The 19,759-nt window shown below is 42.9% G+C and overlaps 1 protein-coding gene across 5 annotated transcripts in view; it reads left to right on the top strand.

Annotated features, from left to right (window-relative positions):
* Nucleotides 1–13,611, top strand: part of SERPINE2 (serpin family E member 2) — a 57,332-nt gene extending 43,721 nt beyond the window's left edge. For 3 of the 5 annotated variants that reach the window (XM_068691421.1, XM_068691417.1, XM_068691420.1), the window contains exons 2-10: nucleotides 3,139–3,414; nucleotides 4,616–4,735; nucleotides 5,909–6,136; nucleotides 7,239–7,433; nucleotides 9,903–10,101; nucleotides 10,248–10,348; nucleotides 11,326–11,412; nucleotides 11,972–12,055; nucleotides 12,929–13,611. In XM_068691421.1, coding sequence (XP_068547522.1) covers nucleotides 3,159–3,414; nucleotides 4,616–4,735; nucleotides 5,909–6,136; nucleotides 7,239–7,433; nucleotides 9,903–10,101; nucleotides 10,248–10,348; nucleotides 11,326–11,412; nucleotides 11,972–12,055; nucleotides 12,929–12,966 — 1,308 coding nt within the window. In that variant the 5' untranslated portion in view covers nucleotides 3,139–3,158 and the 3' untranslated portion in view covers nucleotides 12,967–13,611. The remainder of the gene's footprint in view (nucleotides 1–3,138; nucleotides 3,415–4,615; nucleotides 4,736–5,908; nucleotides 6,137–7,238; nucleotides 7,434–9,902; nucleotides 10,102–10,247; nucleotides 10,349–11,325; nucleotides 11,413–11,971; nucleotides 12,056–12,928) is intronic. The other 2 variants (XM_068691418.1, XM_068691419.1) reach the window with 2 other exon arrangements.
* Nucleotides 13,612–19,759: the final 6,148 nt, after the last annotated feature.

Raw genomic sequence — 19,759 nt, 5'->3', positions numbered from 1 at the left:
GTTGAGTTTTTAGCTTCAGTTATGAAAGCTTGTTGAAAGCTTGTTGGTATTCTGTGTAGCAGGTCAACTGTTTTCCATCCTACACATCCTACATCCTTTTTAGATTATTTTTTTCCTCCTTGCACTGTGATTAAGCTGTTTCTTTCAGGATATGCAAATGCACTTCTTGTTACTGAACTGCATGAAAGTTGAATATACTGCAATCCACGCTAGGAGCATTAATATATGAATGCTGCTTCTGCTCCAAGATGAAATTAGCTCCTCAGCTAGCTCTTCGGGTTATGCAGTGGGCATGGCAGGTCCAAACATGGACTGCTCAGTAACTATCTCTGAAAAGTGGTTTTACTTTTTTCCTGTGCTCAGAATACTGCAGACCTTGTTTTCATTTATTTAGTAGGTATCTGCTGGAGATTGTGCTCTGAAATAGAGACCAGCCCTTCCCAATGGCATAGCGGGAGGGAGAGGTTGGGCAAGCGTGGTGGTTTCTGGGGAAACCAGGCGCAGGAGGCCATCGCTTTCTCACTTGGAAAAATAAAACTCAGAATCCTGCAGCAGTGGCCTTGGGAGCAGAGTCATGTTACTCTGACAAGGCTCCCCACGTGTCACGGGGAAATGCACGGCTGCTGGGAGCTGTCACCAGAGAAATAAAAAATAACTGTGGGACTCAATACATTGTGGTAGCTTAAAGGGGAAAGGAAAAATATCTGCCTTCAATTAGGCTTGTGCAGATGCAGCACATAAGTGATGATAAATCACAGCTTTCTTCGTTTCATAGACGTGTCACCCTGCTCTCTCCCTCGTAATACACTCTGGGCATTGTAAGGTGCCACAGGTAGGTGTGCTCCCAAGGGCCAGCTCCATCCTGGTTTGCCAGCTGGATCAGGTGGAGCTGCTGCTATCAAAGGCAAGCTCAAAAGCTTGGATTGTGTGCTCTGTGCAGCGCTGGGGCTCCATCGCTGCGTGGGACAGGCGGCATTGCACCAGCATTAACTGTTTGCTTGGTCGTGAGTACATCTACTAAGAAGCTCTAGTATCGTTGTCTTGCCAATGTCCTACATAAAGGTAGAAGTCTGACTAATACTGGAATCAATTTTTTTTTTGTATTTACCAGTTGGGCTTCCTGGTAGGTTTTGGTGGCTTGCTGGCCGTCTCTTTTCTGTCTTCTGAGTGGCAAGCTCAGAGGTGATGCTTCCCGCGAGGCAGCTCTGCCTGGGAGAGGGAGGCAGCCTCCTCTCTAAGAATAAAACTGGAGATTTCACATGGTTTGTATATATTCGTATCCAAGAACTCTATGAAGAATATCTTTTACCATTAAAAAGGAAAGTACGGAGTCGTTTTCCTTGTCAAGCTGCCAGTGCTGCCCATGATGGGTTCCTGCAGTAGCCAGCCGTGAGGCCCAGGACACACCTGGGAGGTGACCCATGGGCTTTCTTCCTGCACGTCTGATCCGTCACCTTTAGCTCAGTTGTTGCAATAGGGTCAAGGCCGGTTGAGTGTTCAGAGTAGGTTTGTGTGCTGCCAGGTGGTGCTGGTATGGGGCTCCTTTGGAAGGAACTGCTCTTCAGGGACTCCAGAAGTGGATAGAGGAGGATTAAAAAAGTCTGCTAGGGAAGGCTGTTTAATAGCAGGCAGGCTGTTGAGCTGTACAGGACAGCCTTTTCACTTCTGACATAACCCGGATCAGTTGACAGGTGCCCTGCTAACAGCGATACATCCCATTTATCCCTAGCTGGCTGGGGGAGAGATGTTGTGTCTCTGCTCCTTCGTGGTCAGTGTTCGGTTCAGTGTTGCAACAGCAAGCTGGAGGAGGCTCGTTGCGCCTCCTGAAATGGCAAAGAAAGTGGAAATGCTGCGTTTGTTGCTTCCAAGTCTTAGCGCAGTCAAAGTACGTGCTATTAAAAGATGATTAAACGAATCTATAGAAACACCAGCTGGCTTTCTGGTAACCAAGTGCTCCAGCGTGGTCTGAACTCGCAGCGTAGGTAGGCTGTGTGATGGCAGAGCTCCTCGGTGCCTCGTGCCCTTCCTTGCGAGTGGGAGGCGGGCTGCTGAGGCGCTGTCAGCTGAGATGCTCGCTGCTCAACACCGAGTCCCCACTGGCCTCCAGCTCCGGGGTGGTTTAAGCCAGAAGAGTGAGCGCGTACTGGTGATCAGAAGGCTCAAGTGGAGGAGAGGCCTATTTTTAGGTGTTGCCTGTGGTATGCAAATGGCTCGTTAATCAGCGGTGTGCTTTCTGCAGCCTGTTCAGCCCTCGGTGAGCTGGGCTGCTCGTTGACTCATTGGTGTGTCTGCAAGGCTAACACCAAAGTGCTCAGCTGAGGAACCGGCTCCCTTCTTGGGCTGAAAATGGAAGCCCGTACTGGAGCGGTGAAACTTGAAAGTCTTTGAAATGTGGCTCAGCTTCTGAAGGATGCGTGGGAGGGCCTGACTTCATGGAAAAGGTTATTGCATGGCTATTCCTGTAAGTGCCTGCTTGCCCTAACAAAAAGGGGATTGAATACACGTCCACGAGGAGGAAATAGAGCCCAGTAGGTAAATATTACACAGTGTTCAGGATTTGGGCTTGGTTCTCTAATCAGCTGCTGAGAGGTCCTGAACAAATTGTTGCTGCTGCTTGTGCCCCAGTTTCTATGGTGTCGTGGGGGTAACAGTGCTGACCTGTGCTAAGCCTTGGGATCTGTGGGTGAAGAATGGCCCCACTCTGAATACAAACTTCCTTCTGCCCCCACGAGCTGCTTGATTTTCTTACGCAGATAAGTAAAGGCTAAAATCCAAACTGAACCTTGTGTTTTACAGTCTACGTCTTCCTCCTGTTACCCGTCATGAAAAATGCCAATTATGCAGCTAACTTTTGTTATTCTAGGCAGGTGTAAATTCCCACAACAGAAGGCCTGTTTGCATATGTACACGTGCCGCTTCTGTTAACTGCAGAAAATGATCTATGAAATGTTCTGGTGCGGTGTATCTCCACGGGCGAGGACCATACCACACTCCTCAGCACTAACTTATCCTCAGGCTCAGTTTATCTGCAACACAGAGCTGCAGAGCTTGGTAGGGGGGCGGCAGCGGGTGTGAGAGGATGAAAAATGATGTACCCACAAAAGCTGACTTGACTTTTCCCCTCTTGTTTTCTTACAGGTTATTCCACACCAGAAATCATGAACTGGCACTTCCCACTTCTCTTTCTTCTCGGGACTTTAACATCCGTGTGTTCCCAGTTCAGCTTTTATCCTCTGGAGGAACTTAGCTCCGATGTTGGAATCCAGGTCTTCAATCAGATAGTGAAAGCCAAGCCTCAGGACAATGTGGTAGTTTCTCCTCATGGGATTGCATCTGTTCTGGGAGTGTTGCAGCTGGGTGCTGATGGCAAGACAAAGAAGCAGCTGACAACAATGATGAGATACAGTGTAAATGGTCAGTGATTCCTAAGGTTCTCTGGGTGTGGTTTGTGTTGTGGTGTTGGTTGTGTGTGTTGGAATCATGCTGTTTTGAGGCAGTTTTAAAAGTCTGGGAGATTGCATCATAAACATATTAACTCTGTTACTGAAGCAAGAAGTGGACATGTTTGAAGTTAATTGGCAACTCAAGTATGGACATCTACAAATTCTTGAACTGGCTCATTAGCAGCTTTGTTAATGATTTCTTGGCCCTAGCCAGAACTGCCCTCGTCCTTGCAAAGTGGTCTCCCAGAACCCTGTAAATGGAGGTCCAGTGCCAGCCCTGTGCAGGAAAGCTGCACTACCCTGTTTAGGCTGTATTAAACAACCCTGAATCTATGACTTCTGAGACAACAGGGCAATAGATAACTTCTCACTGTGGTGTTAAAACCAATGCAAATTCTAACCATACAATTGATACTTTGACTTTATTCTTCAGCTTTGTTCACTCATGTTTCTGCTGTCAGCATCCCTAAGCCTGTGGTTCTTGTAGTGCCTTCTTGAAACAGATGTTTCTGCTTGCCTGTTCCTGACACTGCATGCATGCGTGTTTATATTCCTCTGCCAATCTCTGCCCCTCTAGGGGGTGTAGGCTGAAGGTTCTTGCTGCTTTACTTTGCATGCTGAGTATTTTTGTGAGTATTTGCCAGCAAGACTTAACATCTTAGTGCCGGCACTCTGCCTTCCTTCCAGGCATAGGAAGTACTCCAAAAGGTAAGTGCGTTTTTAAATCTTGAGCAGCATTGTTATATAACATGTCTTGTCTTCATTTGCTTTGCTGTTTTGGTTTAAAGTACAGCAAATTGATTTGTCAGTTTAAGATCTAAATGTTTTAGAGTTCCAATCATGGGATAACCAACTTTAGGAACATTTGAATGCTCAAATTTTATGAGTACTTACAAAAATTTTGAAGTATTATATCAACTGGTTTTATTTGGCTTGCACACTTCCTAATTCTCTCTGAGACAGAGGTTCTCAAACTTCTCCAAAGGTAGCCAGTACCTTGCTACAGAGGCTTGTTATGGGATGCTACCTGTCTCTTTGCACAGACTTCCTCTGCTCTTGTTCAAGATTGCCTTGCAGTCTTACAGTCCTTTGGCAAATATGGCAACTGCTTTAGAAAGGTAATAGTTGGAAAGTATTTAATTTATCTTTAGCTGTCTTTTAATGCAATTTAGCAGCTGGAAGCAAGGAGGAGAGCCAGCATCATGAGACCAGCCAGCTCTCCCCGGACCACCACCAAGTGCTCCGTGGACCACCAGTGGTCCACAGAATACAGTTTGAGAACCTCTGTTATGGTATGTTCTCCAAAAGAATTTGCCCATAATATTGGAGAGTGAACATATACAACTTCACACAAACGGTACTGCTAAAGCATTCATGATATAAACAGCAAAGCCATCTGAGGCTTTTACTTATACGCAGCTAAGAGAATAACCCGACTAATTCGCTCCCTTCGTAGCTCTTCTCTGAAGTTTGTCTACATAGGGAAGTAGTCTGGAATTGTTCCTGCCTAAATTGCATTGGCAAACACAAGGAGCCCATTAATAACTGCCATAAAAACAGCCACCCAAGGATCCTATCCAACATGAAGGCTGATCGTTATGTTTCTTGACTGGCGATAGCTTCCCTGTGTAGACAAGTGCTTACTCATAAGCTATAACATCAGGGAGAACTGGGTATGATGAACATGACAGTTCTTCCGTGCTGCCATATGCATCCTCTCACATGCAGTGATTGAGATAGCAAGCACTCAGTATGAGCTGCAATAAGATCCTAAAGGTCTTGACTGTAAGCACTGGAACCTACTCTGCTTTTCTTTTTTCTTTAAAGGCAAGCTCCTGTATTGAGGGATTAACACTTGCTTGTAGCAAATTTAGTTTCCTTAAAGACTATGTCCTGGCCTAAGGCTTGACTTAAGGCTCTACTTGAACCTTGTATAGAAATTTTGTCATCTTTATTCTCTAGTAAATGGAGAGGGAGAACGGTGAGAAAACAATGCTTTTTGCTCTGAGGTTTAAAACTACCTGCATAATTCTGTAATCATGTTGGCTCTGAGTGATCAGGCTGAGTTGTCAGCTTCTTCCGTCACTGTCACATAGCTGACAGGTTATATGGGTTTATATACCGTGCCTTACATTTTAGAGTAGTCTCTTCTGTGGAAGAGCGGGTGGTAATTCCATGCTGAGACTTGAATCCCAATATTTATCCTCAGCATCCTCAATAGCATTCTGTGCAGACCACTAGGTGGGGAGCAGACATCACAGTGAAAATAATGTATTTGCTGGAAAATGGCAGTCTCTTCCAGATGAGAGATCAGATACGGGTATTTTGGAAGCCCCCTCAGAATGTCTGCTTTGGTCTTTACACCAGCACTTAGTGGGAGATTTCGTGTTGTTAATAGTTGCATGTAAGGTAACTGTTTGTTTGTCATTTTATTCTAAATTCAACTTGCTGTTCTTTCCGACTAGGAGTTGGTAAAGCGTTAAAGAAGATAAACAGGCTCATAGTCTCAAAAAAGAATAAAGACATTGTTACAATTGCTAATGCAGTATTTGCAAAGAGTGGCTTTAAAATGGAAGTGCCTTTTGTTACAAGGAACAAAGAGGTGTTTCAGTGCAGCGTCAAGAGCGTGGACTTCGAGGACCCAAATGCAGCGTGTGATTCCATCAACCAGTGGGTGAAAAATGAAACAAGGGGTGAGTATTAGCGAGTGTGTTCAGTGCGTGAGCATGGCATCTCAGACCTCTCAGCTGTGGTTGGAAATACTGGAGAAAGATTAGGGAGGGAGAAAAAGCTTTGCCTTGCAGCTGAATACTGTCCTTAAGCTGTCGTGTGTAATGCTTTGAGCCTGCGGGCTGGTCACCTGCAGTCCCACTACTCTAGCAGATGTGTCTGCCTGGTGGCCTCGACAGGGGTGGGTGTCTGTGTGTGCATGTGTGTACGTGAGCCCATCTGTCTGTGCATTCAGGGAGCTTCTGCTGCTCCCTGCCTTCATTCAACCTGCAAGAAATCCAAACAGTGTTCTCCTGGAGTTAGGTGTTGCCAGACGTGCTTGCAAAGCAACTCAGAAGCAGGTAACTCAGAAAGTCAGACTGCTAAAAAGCTTTAGAGCAGTTCAGCCTTTGCAGTTAGTACCCTAAATCTTTGCAAGGTATGTGTCAGTGTTGTTTAGTAGAGTCATGTTTAGTAGAAGACTTCTAGTTAACGTTGCCTTGATGGAATTCCTCACGGTTCAAGCTTGTTGCCATCTAGTTGTCAAGCTTAGATATGTTGAGGTGTCATATTTTTGCAACATAGTCTGGAACTACAGAACTAGAACCATGTTTGGTATCTCAGAGTTAAATCCATTGCCTCCTGGATGTGAGGAGTGTTACTAATGATGTTGGATGTGACATCTGTGGAGCAAGGCTGTCAAATTCTTTCTCTACCATGCCACCAGCTTTGCGTAGCAGTGTTACAAGCAGGGTGTGAATGGGGGAAGTGCTTTAGCTGAAACTCTTACCAAGTTTACCTGCTTAGTTTAAATCTTAGATCTGATCACACGCTGAAAAGCATAATGCTGTTACCTGTAACATCGATCTGTTGACTACCTACATATGTTTGCTTTCTAAGTATCCCTTGCTCTTTGATAAAGAAAAGAATGCAGCCATTGCTTGCATGAATCTCAAATGTATTACGCAATGAATGGTTGGTGCATTCACAGATCAAAAGGCTTAAAGGAGTAAGTGCTTCAGTTTCTTTATGAACAACCAACTAGTGCTAACACAGCGCGCACTCAGTCTTTCTTTGTTTCTTTAGGTATGATCGATCAAGTTGTAGCTCCAGATGATGTTGATGGGTTGACCAGACTGGTTCTAGTAAATGCCGTGTATTTCAAGGGCTTATGGAAATCCCGATTTCGACCTGAAAATACAAAGAAACGTCCATTTTATGGAGCTGATGGGAAGACCTACCAAGTTCCCATGCTGTCCCAGTTATCTATCTTCCGCTGTGGTAAGCTCAGTAACATTCACTACCACTAAATACCCAAGAAGGGTTGTAAAACTTTGCTCCTTTCCTTCAAACCAAAGAGTTTGCTGTAAATGTGGTGTTCAATAGTATTGTTTACTGTGGCTGATTCTGGAGGCTTTGAGTTACGAAAGCATCTTATACTGGTGAGGTATAGGGGAAGTTGCTGTTACAGGTATTTAACAGTTGCTTAAGGTCAAACACTCTAACAAAGTACTTGTCTTATCCTGTTGTCTTCAAAAAGAAAAATGTGAAGTACTGAAGTTGAAAACTTCGCATGTTGCCTAAACCTTGCAGTAGGAAGATTTTTTTTTCTTAAGGGATGAGAATGAAGGAGACCTGCCAACAGAAACAGAAGCTTGAGGTTTATCTGGTGATGAGCTGTATGTAAAAGACTAGGGTAGAATTAGTCTGCGTTTCACTGTGTAGTAAAGAAATGGGGCTTGTACAGTCAACGGTTCTGGGGGAGCCAGCAGAGTACAGGGTTAGTGTGTTGGCTGTATTGCTCAAGGTGTGAAGCTGCTTTTCAAATTCAAATTGAGTCACAAGAGAGAAGTAGCTCAGCAGGTTTGGCCTGACTTCTGAGATGCTCAGAGTTCACATATGCAGCTTGATACAGCTAACAGTGTACATCAGAGTTTCAGCTTTGTAAATGTGTGGGGATTTTTAATGGTCAGAAACTAAGGCTGTGATGAAAGAACATCTTCTGTTGTGTCCTTAGAAGAGAGCAGTGCTGTCTGGAACTTGCTTCCTTATGTGCTACTGACAGTATGAGGAATAGGCCTGGAAATATAACTGTCGATAAATCCAAAAGAGCAGACAAAAAGGACCCACTGATAATACTTTTGAATACCTAATTTTACTGTCAGTAGTGCTCTGCTAATACTAGCTGATTTGTGTTAAAGTAACCAGCTGTAACTTCATCTTAAAACCACACGTGTTAGAGAATGTCTAACTTCAGATAGCTGCTTCAAGTGTGATTTGGGGGAAATGGGGAAGCCTACTGTGTTGTATGTTCTATCTGTGGTCTTCGAAGGAAGTTCATAACTGAAGACGGGCTTTAGCAAGCCTATCTTCAAAGTTTTTCATTGTTCTCTTGATGCTGGTTTAAAAAAAAAGCTTCATTACGTTGGTATAAATTCAGATTAGAAATGTCACTAGGTTAGAAAAGAGCAGGAGAAGTACTCCTTCGTTGAAACTTGTTTTAGGTTGGGCATCTTTGGATATCCCAACAAAGAACTTCTATCCTTTGGGTCTTTAAGAGTTTTAAGATCCATTTTCAAATTTTATGAACAACTTAAGCATCATTTGTAACCAAGTGATGGGATCTAAGATGGTAAGGATTGCAGTATACAGCAGAGTAGGAAACTGGTATTCCTCTGTTGGAGAGGTTACAGTTTGTCACTTCCTTGTAGTGACTTCTGCAACCATTATTTTGATCCGGAAGTCACAGTCTGAGTACCATAATAAAAGGAAATAAACTACAAAACTTGACACAATTCTTGCCTAATAAGTGCAAAGCTACTGTTTTTCTAGCAATACAAATTCAGCCAAGGCATTGTCCTGGCAACAAGAGTCAATTTCTGATGAAGACTTCAATTTTCAGTTTGGGCTGACAAGTGCAGACTCAAATGAAGACAGGGGAAAGATGATAAAATCCTATTGCTATCCAAAAACTTTGCCAGAAGCCCTGTCTGTAGTTCAAGTTTTCACTTGAAACTCCTGTAGAAAGCCATGTGCCAAAAATCCCACAGCAACCAACGGGAACTTGGAAAAGAGGGTTGCCTAAACAGTCTTCCCAGCACTTGCTCTAATTCAGAGGTGTTGCTATCTCATTCCTTCTTACCTACTTGGCCTTCTCTGTTACCTCAAAGTGGTTGTTCTCCACTACCTTGAAGGATCTCGTTATGAAGCAGTCTTATTAAGCAAGTAAATCAAGTAAATGCAACTGACTACTTCAAACCTTCAAACAGGAGCTATTTTAATCACTTTTGGAAGAAAGAGCTTTTCAAAAGATCTCATCAATTTAGAAAGATAATGTGCTGCTTTTTTTTTTTTTGCTTTTTGCTTCTCAGTGCTCAGTCAAATCTGTTTGATCTTGGTTGCAGTAAATCTGAGCTGATTCATGGACCTGGTGACTTCTAGCATAGCTGGCTTTCCAATCTGGGCTGATGAGGCTTGTCTGGGGAAAAAAATATAAAACCTGAATAGGTATCATATGCTTCACAGTATCGTCCCAGTTGTGCTTTTTGTTAAACCAGCATCCATAGAGATGCCATGCCACTTCCTTGAAGAGATGCCTAGCTGGGAGCTAGGCAGTCTGTGACTCTAGAATCAGCTTTAAGGTGTGGGGAAAAGCTTTCTTAGCAGACTCTTATAGCAGTAGGTATCTGAAGATAAAATAGAGATTTAAGGCTGTAGGAATTAGATCTCATTATCTGTGCTCTTTTTTAGGCACTACAAGTACTCCAAATGAGCTGTGGTATAATATAATTGAATTGCCATACCATGGAGAAATGATAAGTATGTTAATTGCTCTGCCTACGGAAAGCACAACACCACTCTCTGCTATCATTCCCCACATCAGCACAAAGACAATAGGAAGCTGGATGACAACCATGGTAGCAAAAAGAGTGCAGGTTATTTTACCCAAGTAAGTACTCATATCACTCATTTCTCCTTCAAGGAATGTTTGGGAGGAAGTATATGTAGAACTCCTCTGATACAGGAGAGACATAGCACTTAATGGTAACTTTTCTGCATAATTCTGATATATTCTTTTTTGCTTATTCCAATTAGATTTACAGCAGTAGCGGAAACGGACTTAAAGGACCCTCTGAAAGCACTTGGTATTACAGATATGTTTGACGAGTCAAAGGCAAATTTTGCAAAAATAACAAGTAAGTTATTTTTCTGAATCCATTGTTGTCTTTATTCATGGTTTCTGGCACTGAATGAAGTGCTGTTTTACCAATGCAGTTGTCTGTTCTGTCTTGGGTAAGTGTTACCATGACACTGAAGCCAAGTTCTGTCTTGTACCCAGCCGAGCATGGCTTCTTGCTTCTATTGAGTACTGCGTGTCTTTTCTTTTGCCTTGCATCACAGCAGTAAATCACGTTGATGAGCTTTTCAAATTAAGATTTGATCTTATAAACCAAGGCTCTTAAGCACTGCCTAAAATCATGGAAAGACTTACAACAGTGCTTTAGACCATAATTGAAGATGCAACTGCATTAGTGTTTAGCTTTCCCCAAAGTATGTACTTAATATTAATTTAAAACTTAATTTTTCATAAACTGTAGGAAAGGAATGGACTAAATGTCTAGCTTAAACAACTGGACCAAATAAAGAGCTCCAAATACCAGTATCTGAAAACCGTGTGTAGACACTTTTAAAGCTATGAGCTTGAAATGTCATCTTATCTCTGTTTTCTGCTTCCATCAAACTTCTAAGCTTCTACAGAGATGTAACAAAGAAGTTTGTCTTGTGCTTGCTTACCTTAACTGGAAAAACAAATTCCTGTTTTAATGAAAGCGAGGTGTCTTGCTAAGTGCTTTCTGCCTCTCAACAATGAGATAAGTGTGAATGTAACTTAAATTCAGATAAAGAAATGACTGCAGGGAAAAAAACACTTTCTAACAGACCATAAAACAATAGAGGCTAGTAGTTGGGGAGGAGTGAGGAGTAAGATAGCTTATTCTCCATTTTTTGTAATTATAGACTTAGTGACTGTATTCAGTAGTGTTCTTAACAGCATTGAGATTTCAGCAGGATTATAGCACCTCTTAATTAGCTATGCTAGTGTAGCTGCTAGCTACAAGATACTTCAGGATTTTACTGCTAGTTTTATTGGAAATACTGTTCTTTTTTTTTTCAGGAACAGAAGGTCTTCATGTATCTCATGTTCTGCAGAAAACAAAAATTGAAGTTAGTGAAGATGGAACCAAAGCTTCTGCAGCAACAAGTAAGCATCTCTACTGATAACTAGCAGACTGGAAAACCGCATTAAAAGGCTATGCCACTAAGCAAAGATAGAGCACTTCCTGCAATGGTCTCCAAGTAGACTTACTTAAATATAAACTGATTTGATTATGTATTATGTAGTTTCTTTGGAATATCAACTTGCTGGTATTGATCAGAGCACTGGTGTCCTCTAGGAAGTAAAAACAGGTTTACCTTATTCTGGAAAACTTCTTTCTAATAGTTAACACTTTGGTCACTGGTATAAAGTTCCTGGCTATCCAGGTGGCAAAGAGTAAGCTGCTATATCCTTTGTAGATCCTTTGTGTATGATAACCCAAGACTTCCTTCCAGCCTTTTGTGGGCCTTGTGTGTCTTTTTTTTTTCCCTATGCTTCCTGTAGGCATAAGATGTGACTTATGCTTCTTTAAATGTCTAAGCTGGAAGACTTCAGCTGCCCGTATAAACTCCTAGTATACACAAGGAAACTGCACTTTAATAGAATGTATGCTGGTTTATGTTACATGCTTTGTCTAACTTCAAATCTTATCTCTCTTTGCAAGCTGCAATTTTAATAGCCAGGTCATCTCCTCCTTGGTTCATAGTAGACAGGCCATTTGTATTCTTCATCCGGCACAATCCTACAGGTAAGCAGTACTTGCATGTGTTTTTCCTTGGAAGTTAAATATGAGCTATGCAACAGACAAAAGAATTCCCAGCTGGAAAAAGTCTGGAGCTACTCAATAGCTGTTGCTTGGGGGTGGGGTTGTGGGGGTTGAGTGGTAATAAAGAACTATTGGAAGCAATTGGAAGTATAACTACTGCAAGTATATTTTTGCCTTTAACAATAGATTATCTTTAGAATACAGCTCAGCACAGGGAAGAGTATTGGCTGCAAAGCTAGAAAACTGATATGGCAAGTTCATGGGTACAAAAGAGTACCATCTTTAATGGTCCTAATTCCCTGGTGTGGAGAGAAAATAGCTCTACTGCTGATAGTGAATTAGTGAATTGGCCCAGCTTTCTGATGGACTGTAAAATTAGTGCAAGGACCAAGGATAGAAACAGGGACTTCAGGGACCTGGATTGCTTGCCTGGCCTGCCATCAACAGATGTGAGTGTCCAAATATAAGTGGTCATGGTGTTTTGCAGTGTGAGTTGACTCTTAGAACAGAGCCGAGCTGGTTACTTTCAGTAGCATGTGAACTTCTTGCAGTGCCATGTGGATGATAGATATGCTAGCTACTGGGCAACGAGATACAGCTGCCAGCACTGGCAGCAGTCCCCAGCCCAAGGCTCCAGAGAGCATCAGAAGAACCGTGTGTCTGGAAATGAGAGCCAGCCACCTATCCAAACATAAGCTTCTCTGCTGTCTACTCAGAGCTAACAAACTTGGGGGAGGATAGACAAGACTGTGATGAGGTGGCTCGACCATGTTCTGTGGACTCTTATGCTTTCATGGAAGAGTTTAACTCTGTGTGCAGGCTGTGGTAATCCTAGTTCTTGTTTCATTCCCTCAGGTACAATCTTGTTTATGGGACAAATAAACAAACCTTGAATGTGGAAAAGACTTTCTTCGAGAAGCAAACAGACTCATATGACACACCCATGTTCTGTTAAATATTTTGTACACTACTCTTTGACTTCACTCAAGAACTAGTTTTAACCACTGACTAGGTTTTGAAACAGGAGTCGATGTAGTTCTGGCTTTGTGGGGAAAAATACGGATTGAAAACTACAGTATTTCTTCAAAATGTCTAAAAGATTCTCTAAACTACTGAATGGTTACCTATGCTAACAAACTTTTGAGCTTTTTCTGTATCTACTAAGAATTTTATGTACGGCTTTCGTGAGAGGATTTTAACAAAGAATGACAAGCGTTTCTATTAATGTTGGTTTCTTCTTGTGTGTGGAAAAGGTTTAATTTTGTAGATACCCCCATCAAGATTACTTTTGGTTGTTGACTATCTTGATACCTGGGTATTCTTGGTAGAAATAGATTAAAAGTTCTAGCAGTTTTTATTTTATATAGTGCATGTATCACTGAGAGTTTTAAAACTAATGTGGTGTTAGATACACATCGCATTGTCCTGTCTTATTGTAATGTAAACTTGTCATTGCTAGTATACACTTTCTATTGGATTTAAATTTTATATTTGTTTTTGTACAAAGGAAAAAAATAAAAATGCATTATGAACAGTCAGTGTTGTGGATTGTGGATGTACTGTAAGGCATTTGGGTCCAGATTGCTCCAAAGCGCTTATTTGAAACTTCCTTCTGAACTGAAAGAAATAGAAAGAAATCCTTTGTTTTTGTTTTTTTTTGGTACCACTTTTTTTTATGGCCTGCTACTGATTACTCTTTCTGCCTAAGTCATTCTTCTGTGGTTGAATTATCCATGGGTTCAGCATCTGAAGAGCTAACTCCTTGTATTTACCAAGTCCAAGTTACTACTAAAACTGGCACATGAGGACACCTCACTGCTCTTCTGGGGCCTTTTCTCCTGCTTCCTATGAGGTAGGTTTTACGTACACTTGCATACCTTCAGTGCTGTGCAAGATTTGCACGAGTGCGAAACTCTTCAAAAGAAGCAGTAAATTACTTTGGCTTGTCACAGATGGTTCTTTGTTTGAAAGCATGTTGTACTGCTGCTGTGGCAACCTAGGGATTTGGATGGAAAGGCAAATTATTGATATTAGCTGTTTCTCTTAAGGGCTCTTTCACAGTAAAAAGAGGCTGGCTGATGGTGGTCTGTGGGGAGAAATTCCTGCAGTGTTTCACAGGCTCAGCACTGGTTTAAGCAGCTGATTTCTGTATGTTTCCACAAGCTGGACAGCCAATGAGTTGATTGACCTTGACAGGTAAGGACATACGAGGTGAAATGAACAAGCTTCTAGCAGAAGATACCTGACTATGTTATGGTGGCCAGGGATAACCTGACACAAAAAGCAGGATGAGATCTCATAATATACTGCCATAGGAAAAGCATGCGTACCTACTTTAGAACAAGGGAGAAAGGAGTGAAAAAGCAGCTCTATAAGGAGAGTATCTATCTTTTTTTATTTGATTATGGCAAACATAAAAAATCTTACTTGCTAGCTGTTTTTTTATGAGATGTATTAGGTGACTATCAGATAATCCCCATAAGATAGGAGAAAAGTGTTCTTGTCGCATGCTTTCTTGTGGTGGTAATGCATGCTCACAACTGTCTCCTGCACTCAGCTCCAAAGAGGTGACAGAAAAAGCTAATATGATCTAGTTGTCTTCCCATCTTGTTGAAGAGAAGGTGAACCGTGCTAAAGATTTTGATGCTGAGTAGGACAATTCTCCCAGCTAGCTTGCTTTCGATTCCTTATAGTCCCGTAGAGGTAAGAAGCAGAAGTAATAACAAAACTTTAGTACTGCATAAAAAAACCTTAGTACTGCATAATAGTGCCATTCTCATTGGTCTGTTTTATGTCTAGCTCAGTGTTGTTTCTCCTGCAAAAATTGAGAAAAATTGCCTTGAACTGCATAGCTAAGACCTGGGATTCAAAAAGCATGGTGTGTCTTCCCAGAGCGAGAAAAGGCTGCTGGTGTGCAATGTACCTTTTTAGCATTGTGGAGCAGTGGGATTGTACTTCAGAAGAGCAGAACTGCTGTTCTGGTATTGAAGTAAAATTCTGAGAGAATTTTCCAGTTGCTTCTATTTGATATTTCTGGTAAGAATTCAACTACTAAGGGGTTGGCACTCAAACTGAACTCCCATAGTGCTTACACACATAAGCAGTGTGTGTGTTCTGTGCAGCAGGCAGGCTTGGAATATAGATTTGGGCAAGAAGCAAATGCAATGACTTCAGTTTTCAGATCTGCCTTAACACAGGTTCTCTGTAAGCAACTTCTGGTCCCTTCTATTAGTCTAGAAATATCTTGTAAAAGGAGATAATTGTTTACAACACTGAACAGAGAATAACTCACTATTTTCTCACAATCAGGCCAAAACTGGACACTGAAGAATATGTCCAAGTGTGAGCAGTTCTACTCAGCTTGATGGGACCAGAACTGCCTGTCTCAGCTGAGCAAACAAACTGTCCCATGCACCAGCTACTTCGGAGCTTTAAGGTTCTGCAGTACATGAGTGAAGTACATCACAACTCAGAAAAAGGCTTTTTAGCTTTACTGTTACTGAAACTAGAGAATTATATATATATTTTTCAGTGCTTTGAAGAAAAGCGTACCAAAAGCAAGTTTGAACTAATACTGGTCTTTGCCTCTAAACTGGGCAAAGGAGATTAGGATGAGGGGAACTGGAAGAAGAGGCTGGGAAGGACAGTGTTAGGTTAGCTGCTAAAACCTTGCTTGTTAATGCTGTAAAAACTCCATGCTCTTCAGTGCTGGGAGTTGATTCATATCAAATTTCTAGCCCTGCTTGACAGAGTAACTAGAGCCAAGCTTGATGTTTTAGTGTTGGGCATGTGCTTGACTGTAGCTTTATTAACCCTTTCTGTAGCAATTAACTTCTCCTGAAAGGTTTTTAGGAATATGCCTTCAGTCTTAAGTGGTTAACTTTTTTTTCCCTTTGTCTCCAGAAGTACTAAGCCTAATATGAATGCTCATGCTGCTTGGGCCTACTTCTGCCTATTCCTGCATTATTTCCAACAGTTTCACAGCTGAACTTTGTCTTCACTGAAAGCCTGGACACTTATGTCCCTGAGCCCCAGCAACCCCGCACCCTGACTAAGAACAGGATCCAGCTGCAAAGCACAGGCAGAGGGATGGGGTCAGCACTGCCTCTGGCCCCATGATGGGCAGTGTTCAAGAGGAGTCCTCAAGGGGGACTGGAGATCTCGAGACTGAATGTGTAAAGCTCTTAACTTAATGATGTGCCTGTAGTTCAGGTAGGCATGTAACTTAATGGAAAGAACTTCAGTCTCATTCTGTATCTGTTACTGGCTGCTCTCTTTAGGTATGCTTCCACTTCTCCACCTTTAAAAGTAGAGATGATGCATCCTTTGGAAACTTCTGAGACAGAAAGCCCAGAGAGACTTAGCATCTGACTCTTCAGTAATATGAGAATGAAGCAGGGGGCAGGGAAAGGTGATAGAACATGCTTGTGGTTACAGTTGTCTTAGCCTAGAGACCAAAAAGGGAGGAAGAGTTTGCTAAAATTCAACTTGTGTTTCCTAAGCCACGTCTGTAATGAAGAAAGTGTTTTTCTTATAAAGTAATTAAGACCCTCACAACACTCTGGCTAGTAATCTGCTAAATGATCTGACATTGTTTTCATAACTTCAGAGAGCTCTAAAAAGGCTAATTTTCTTTTGTACCTTCTAAATTTCTTTTATATTTTGTAGCTCTCAAATCTTGGATCCTCGACAGAGTGGGGAGGGTGTTATAAAGGGATAACTGCTGCTCATCCCCTGGCATCACACTGAATTCCCTGCTGGAAGCACTTTTCTGACACCAACCTCTCCCTCATAACCATGTCTGCCTTGCCTCCCAGCTGGAGAGCAGGTTAATAAAGATGAAAAAAAAAAAAGACCCAAAAAAAAGACCTCTTTGTAAGTGAAGTTCTAAATACTCTCCCTTATGCTTCAAAGGAAAGGAATGCCCTTCAGCTTTAAGTCTAGTCCAATCAAGTTAAACTATGTATTTATTAGTAATGCTACCAGAAAGTACTACCTGTACTAGTTAAAAACCTGTCTGGCAATACTAATTTATATTATTACTGGGGTGCCAGGAGGCTGTGATAGTACTGTCTCTTCCTTAGTGTCATATCCAGTATAAGCTATACTAAAAGTAGTAAGGCAGTAAGTAAAGGACCTCTTCAGGAGGCTGGCACCAAAGATGACAAAATGCAGATCTCTTTTCTTTGTTTGCTAGGCCTACTGCTGTGGCTAAATGGACACTAGTCACTTAACAGATGACAATTTTCTGTGGGCTTGTGACTAATGGTGCTTTTTGTGTGCTGCAGGGACGTGGAGTCAGATGATAGTGGATGCTGTTAGCAGTGCTGCCATGAGCTATCTCAGTGCTACGCTGCTTTCAGTCCTCTGTGTCCTTCAGATCATGCAGAAGCTTCTATGGATGCTATTTTTACTTTCAAGGCCACGGTGGGGATAATTGAGGCACTCTAAGATTGGACCCCATCTGGGATGTGTGTAATGTACACAGATAATAACATGCTAAGATGTCCATTCCCATGCACCTTCAATACATGGTTAGCCCTGAGCCAGGGATTACCTGCCCTGGGCTTTTCCTGACTACTACGATTATGGCATCTCTTGAGTATTCAAACTGGGCTCCTCATGCACTAAAATCTCTATAATTAAGTGCAGGAGCTCTTGAAAAGTGCCTGTGCAATAGGGTGGGTGAGTCAGATGGCCTTCCTTTGGGGTACTGTGAGCATCAGTTAATTACAATGGCTGTGAGCCACGTTGCCCCAGACCAAAGGGCTGGGTATGTCCCCATGGATCGGGGCGAGCACTTGTTTCACTGCCAGAACAACTTGGGCTGGCTGGTTCTGGCTATGGGCAGGTGCTGGAGAGTGGGGAAAGGCAGCACTGCCCTACAAGCTGAGGAGGAGGGAGGAGGCTGCCAGAGCCCAGCAGTGCCCTCGGGTCTCTGCTGGGTGCCTCAGTGCCAGGCCATGCAGCCTGGGCAGGCCGTACTGCTCTGCAGGGCAGCGTGGTCGCAGTACCCTCTCGTGGTCAGACACAAGCACAATTGCATTTCTCACATCTTATTAAAGGCCTTGTACCTCACAACAGTCATCAAACCCTGCAGGGCGCTGGGAAATGTGTCCCTGCCTGAAGGCGTGTGGCTGGTGCCCAGCAGGGCTGTGGTGCCTTGGGGCATCCCTTTGCCTCCCTGCCACCTTCCCGCTGACAGCTGACCATGAGATAATTGTGTCTGACTGAACTTGGAAAGCTGGGGTGTGCTGGTAACCAGAATGATGGCTTCTTGCCTCATAACTGGGCAGGGAGGTAAGGTCTCTTCCCCACAACACAGGCCACTGTGGAGAGTATGCTGGTGAAGAATGGCAGTGGGTAAGTTGTGAGCCTGCTCAAGGCAAAGGAGCTGAAATGTGCTGTACTGTGCTCCTCTGGGGAGAGAGAGGCATGAGGAGGAGTGGGGGGCAGCACAGGTAAGGAGCAGTACAAACATGCTCTGCTTGGGGAATGCTTTTATTGACGATTAAAAAAAAAAAAAAACAGCTTTTGCTTGATTTCTGTTTTGGGAGAAGAGCTGATACATGATCTAGCCTAAAAGACAGATCTTCACACCACATTTCCAAGTGTTGTGGGCGCACAGATGGGAACTGTTGCTCCAGTGCAAGGTGCCATGTGACTTGTGGCACTGTTTACCTGGAACAATATGCCTTAACCAGACTCACCATTGTGGCACGTTAGGGCATGAGAGATTCGTGGAGCACAGCAGGGTGGTGAGGGAGGGCACAAAATGGCAGTGCTGTGTTTTGTGCCTGTATCGGAAGCAGCAGGAGGCAAGCTGGAGGAAGGAAGAAGAAGAAATGGTTCAGCCAGAAGAGCCACTGGGGTGTGATTCTGGAGATGAACAATGTAAGGCACTTTCATATCCCTGCTCTCATGAAGGAGTTCAGAAGGAGATAGAAGGGCTGGTAGAAGGAAAATCTGGCAACAATCTCACCCCTTTTAATGAAGACGGATCAGGAGGGAAATAGTAGCTACATAGGCCAGAGGGGATCTCTTTTCTGATAAGTAAGGAAGATTTAAAAAAGGGAAGATAAAGCTCGTAACCACTAGTCGTCATAAGAAGTCTTAGGATAGTTGTTCTGGGAAATGTGGCCCTGAGGATGTGCCATACTGCACAGCTGCAAGTTCATACAGGTCCTTCCTATGGAAGTCTGTATGAGGAAGGCGCAGCTTCCCATCTCTTTGGGGAAAGAACCAACATTCTGTTTTCTGATGTTTGGCATGTGCCAAAGAGATCAGGTTTAAAAAGCAAGGTAAGGAGGTCAGATTTAAAGAGAAGAGTAACAGGTATGTGTGAGTCTGGGGCAAAAAGAGCAGTGGGCACCAACCTGCTTTCTGGTGGTTGCTTTTATAGTGAGAGAAGTATTGTTTGTGATTTGTATACGTTCACTGGGCTGAACACTGTGCCACTCCTTGCAAGCACAGGGAGACCATGCACAGTAAAGATGTCCAAGGCCTGAAATATTGTGAAGGGTTGAATCAAGTGAATGACTGCAGCTGTTCTTGCACAAAATGCATTTGTGGGCATCCAGCATCCTCAAGGGCAGCTCTAAGTGTCTGATGGATCTTAGCTTCTGGGACAGGTGTCGAGTGGTAGAGCATGGTGAGAAAACCCAAAGCTCCCTGAAGGTGCAGCAA

The sequence above is a fragment of the Anas acuta genome, chromosome 9 (genome assembly GCF_963932015.1).
Source record: "Anas acuta chromosome 9, bAnaAcu1.1, whole genome shotgun sequence".
Classification (NCBI taxonomy): Eukaryota; Metazoa; Chordata; class Aves; order Anseriformes; family Anatidae; genus Anas; species Anas acuta.
This window is presented reverse-complemented; position numbering and strand designations above follow the sequence as displayed.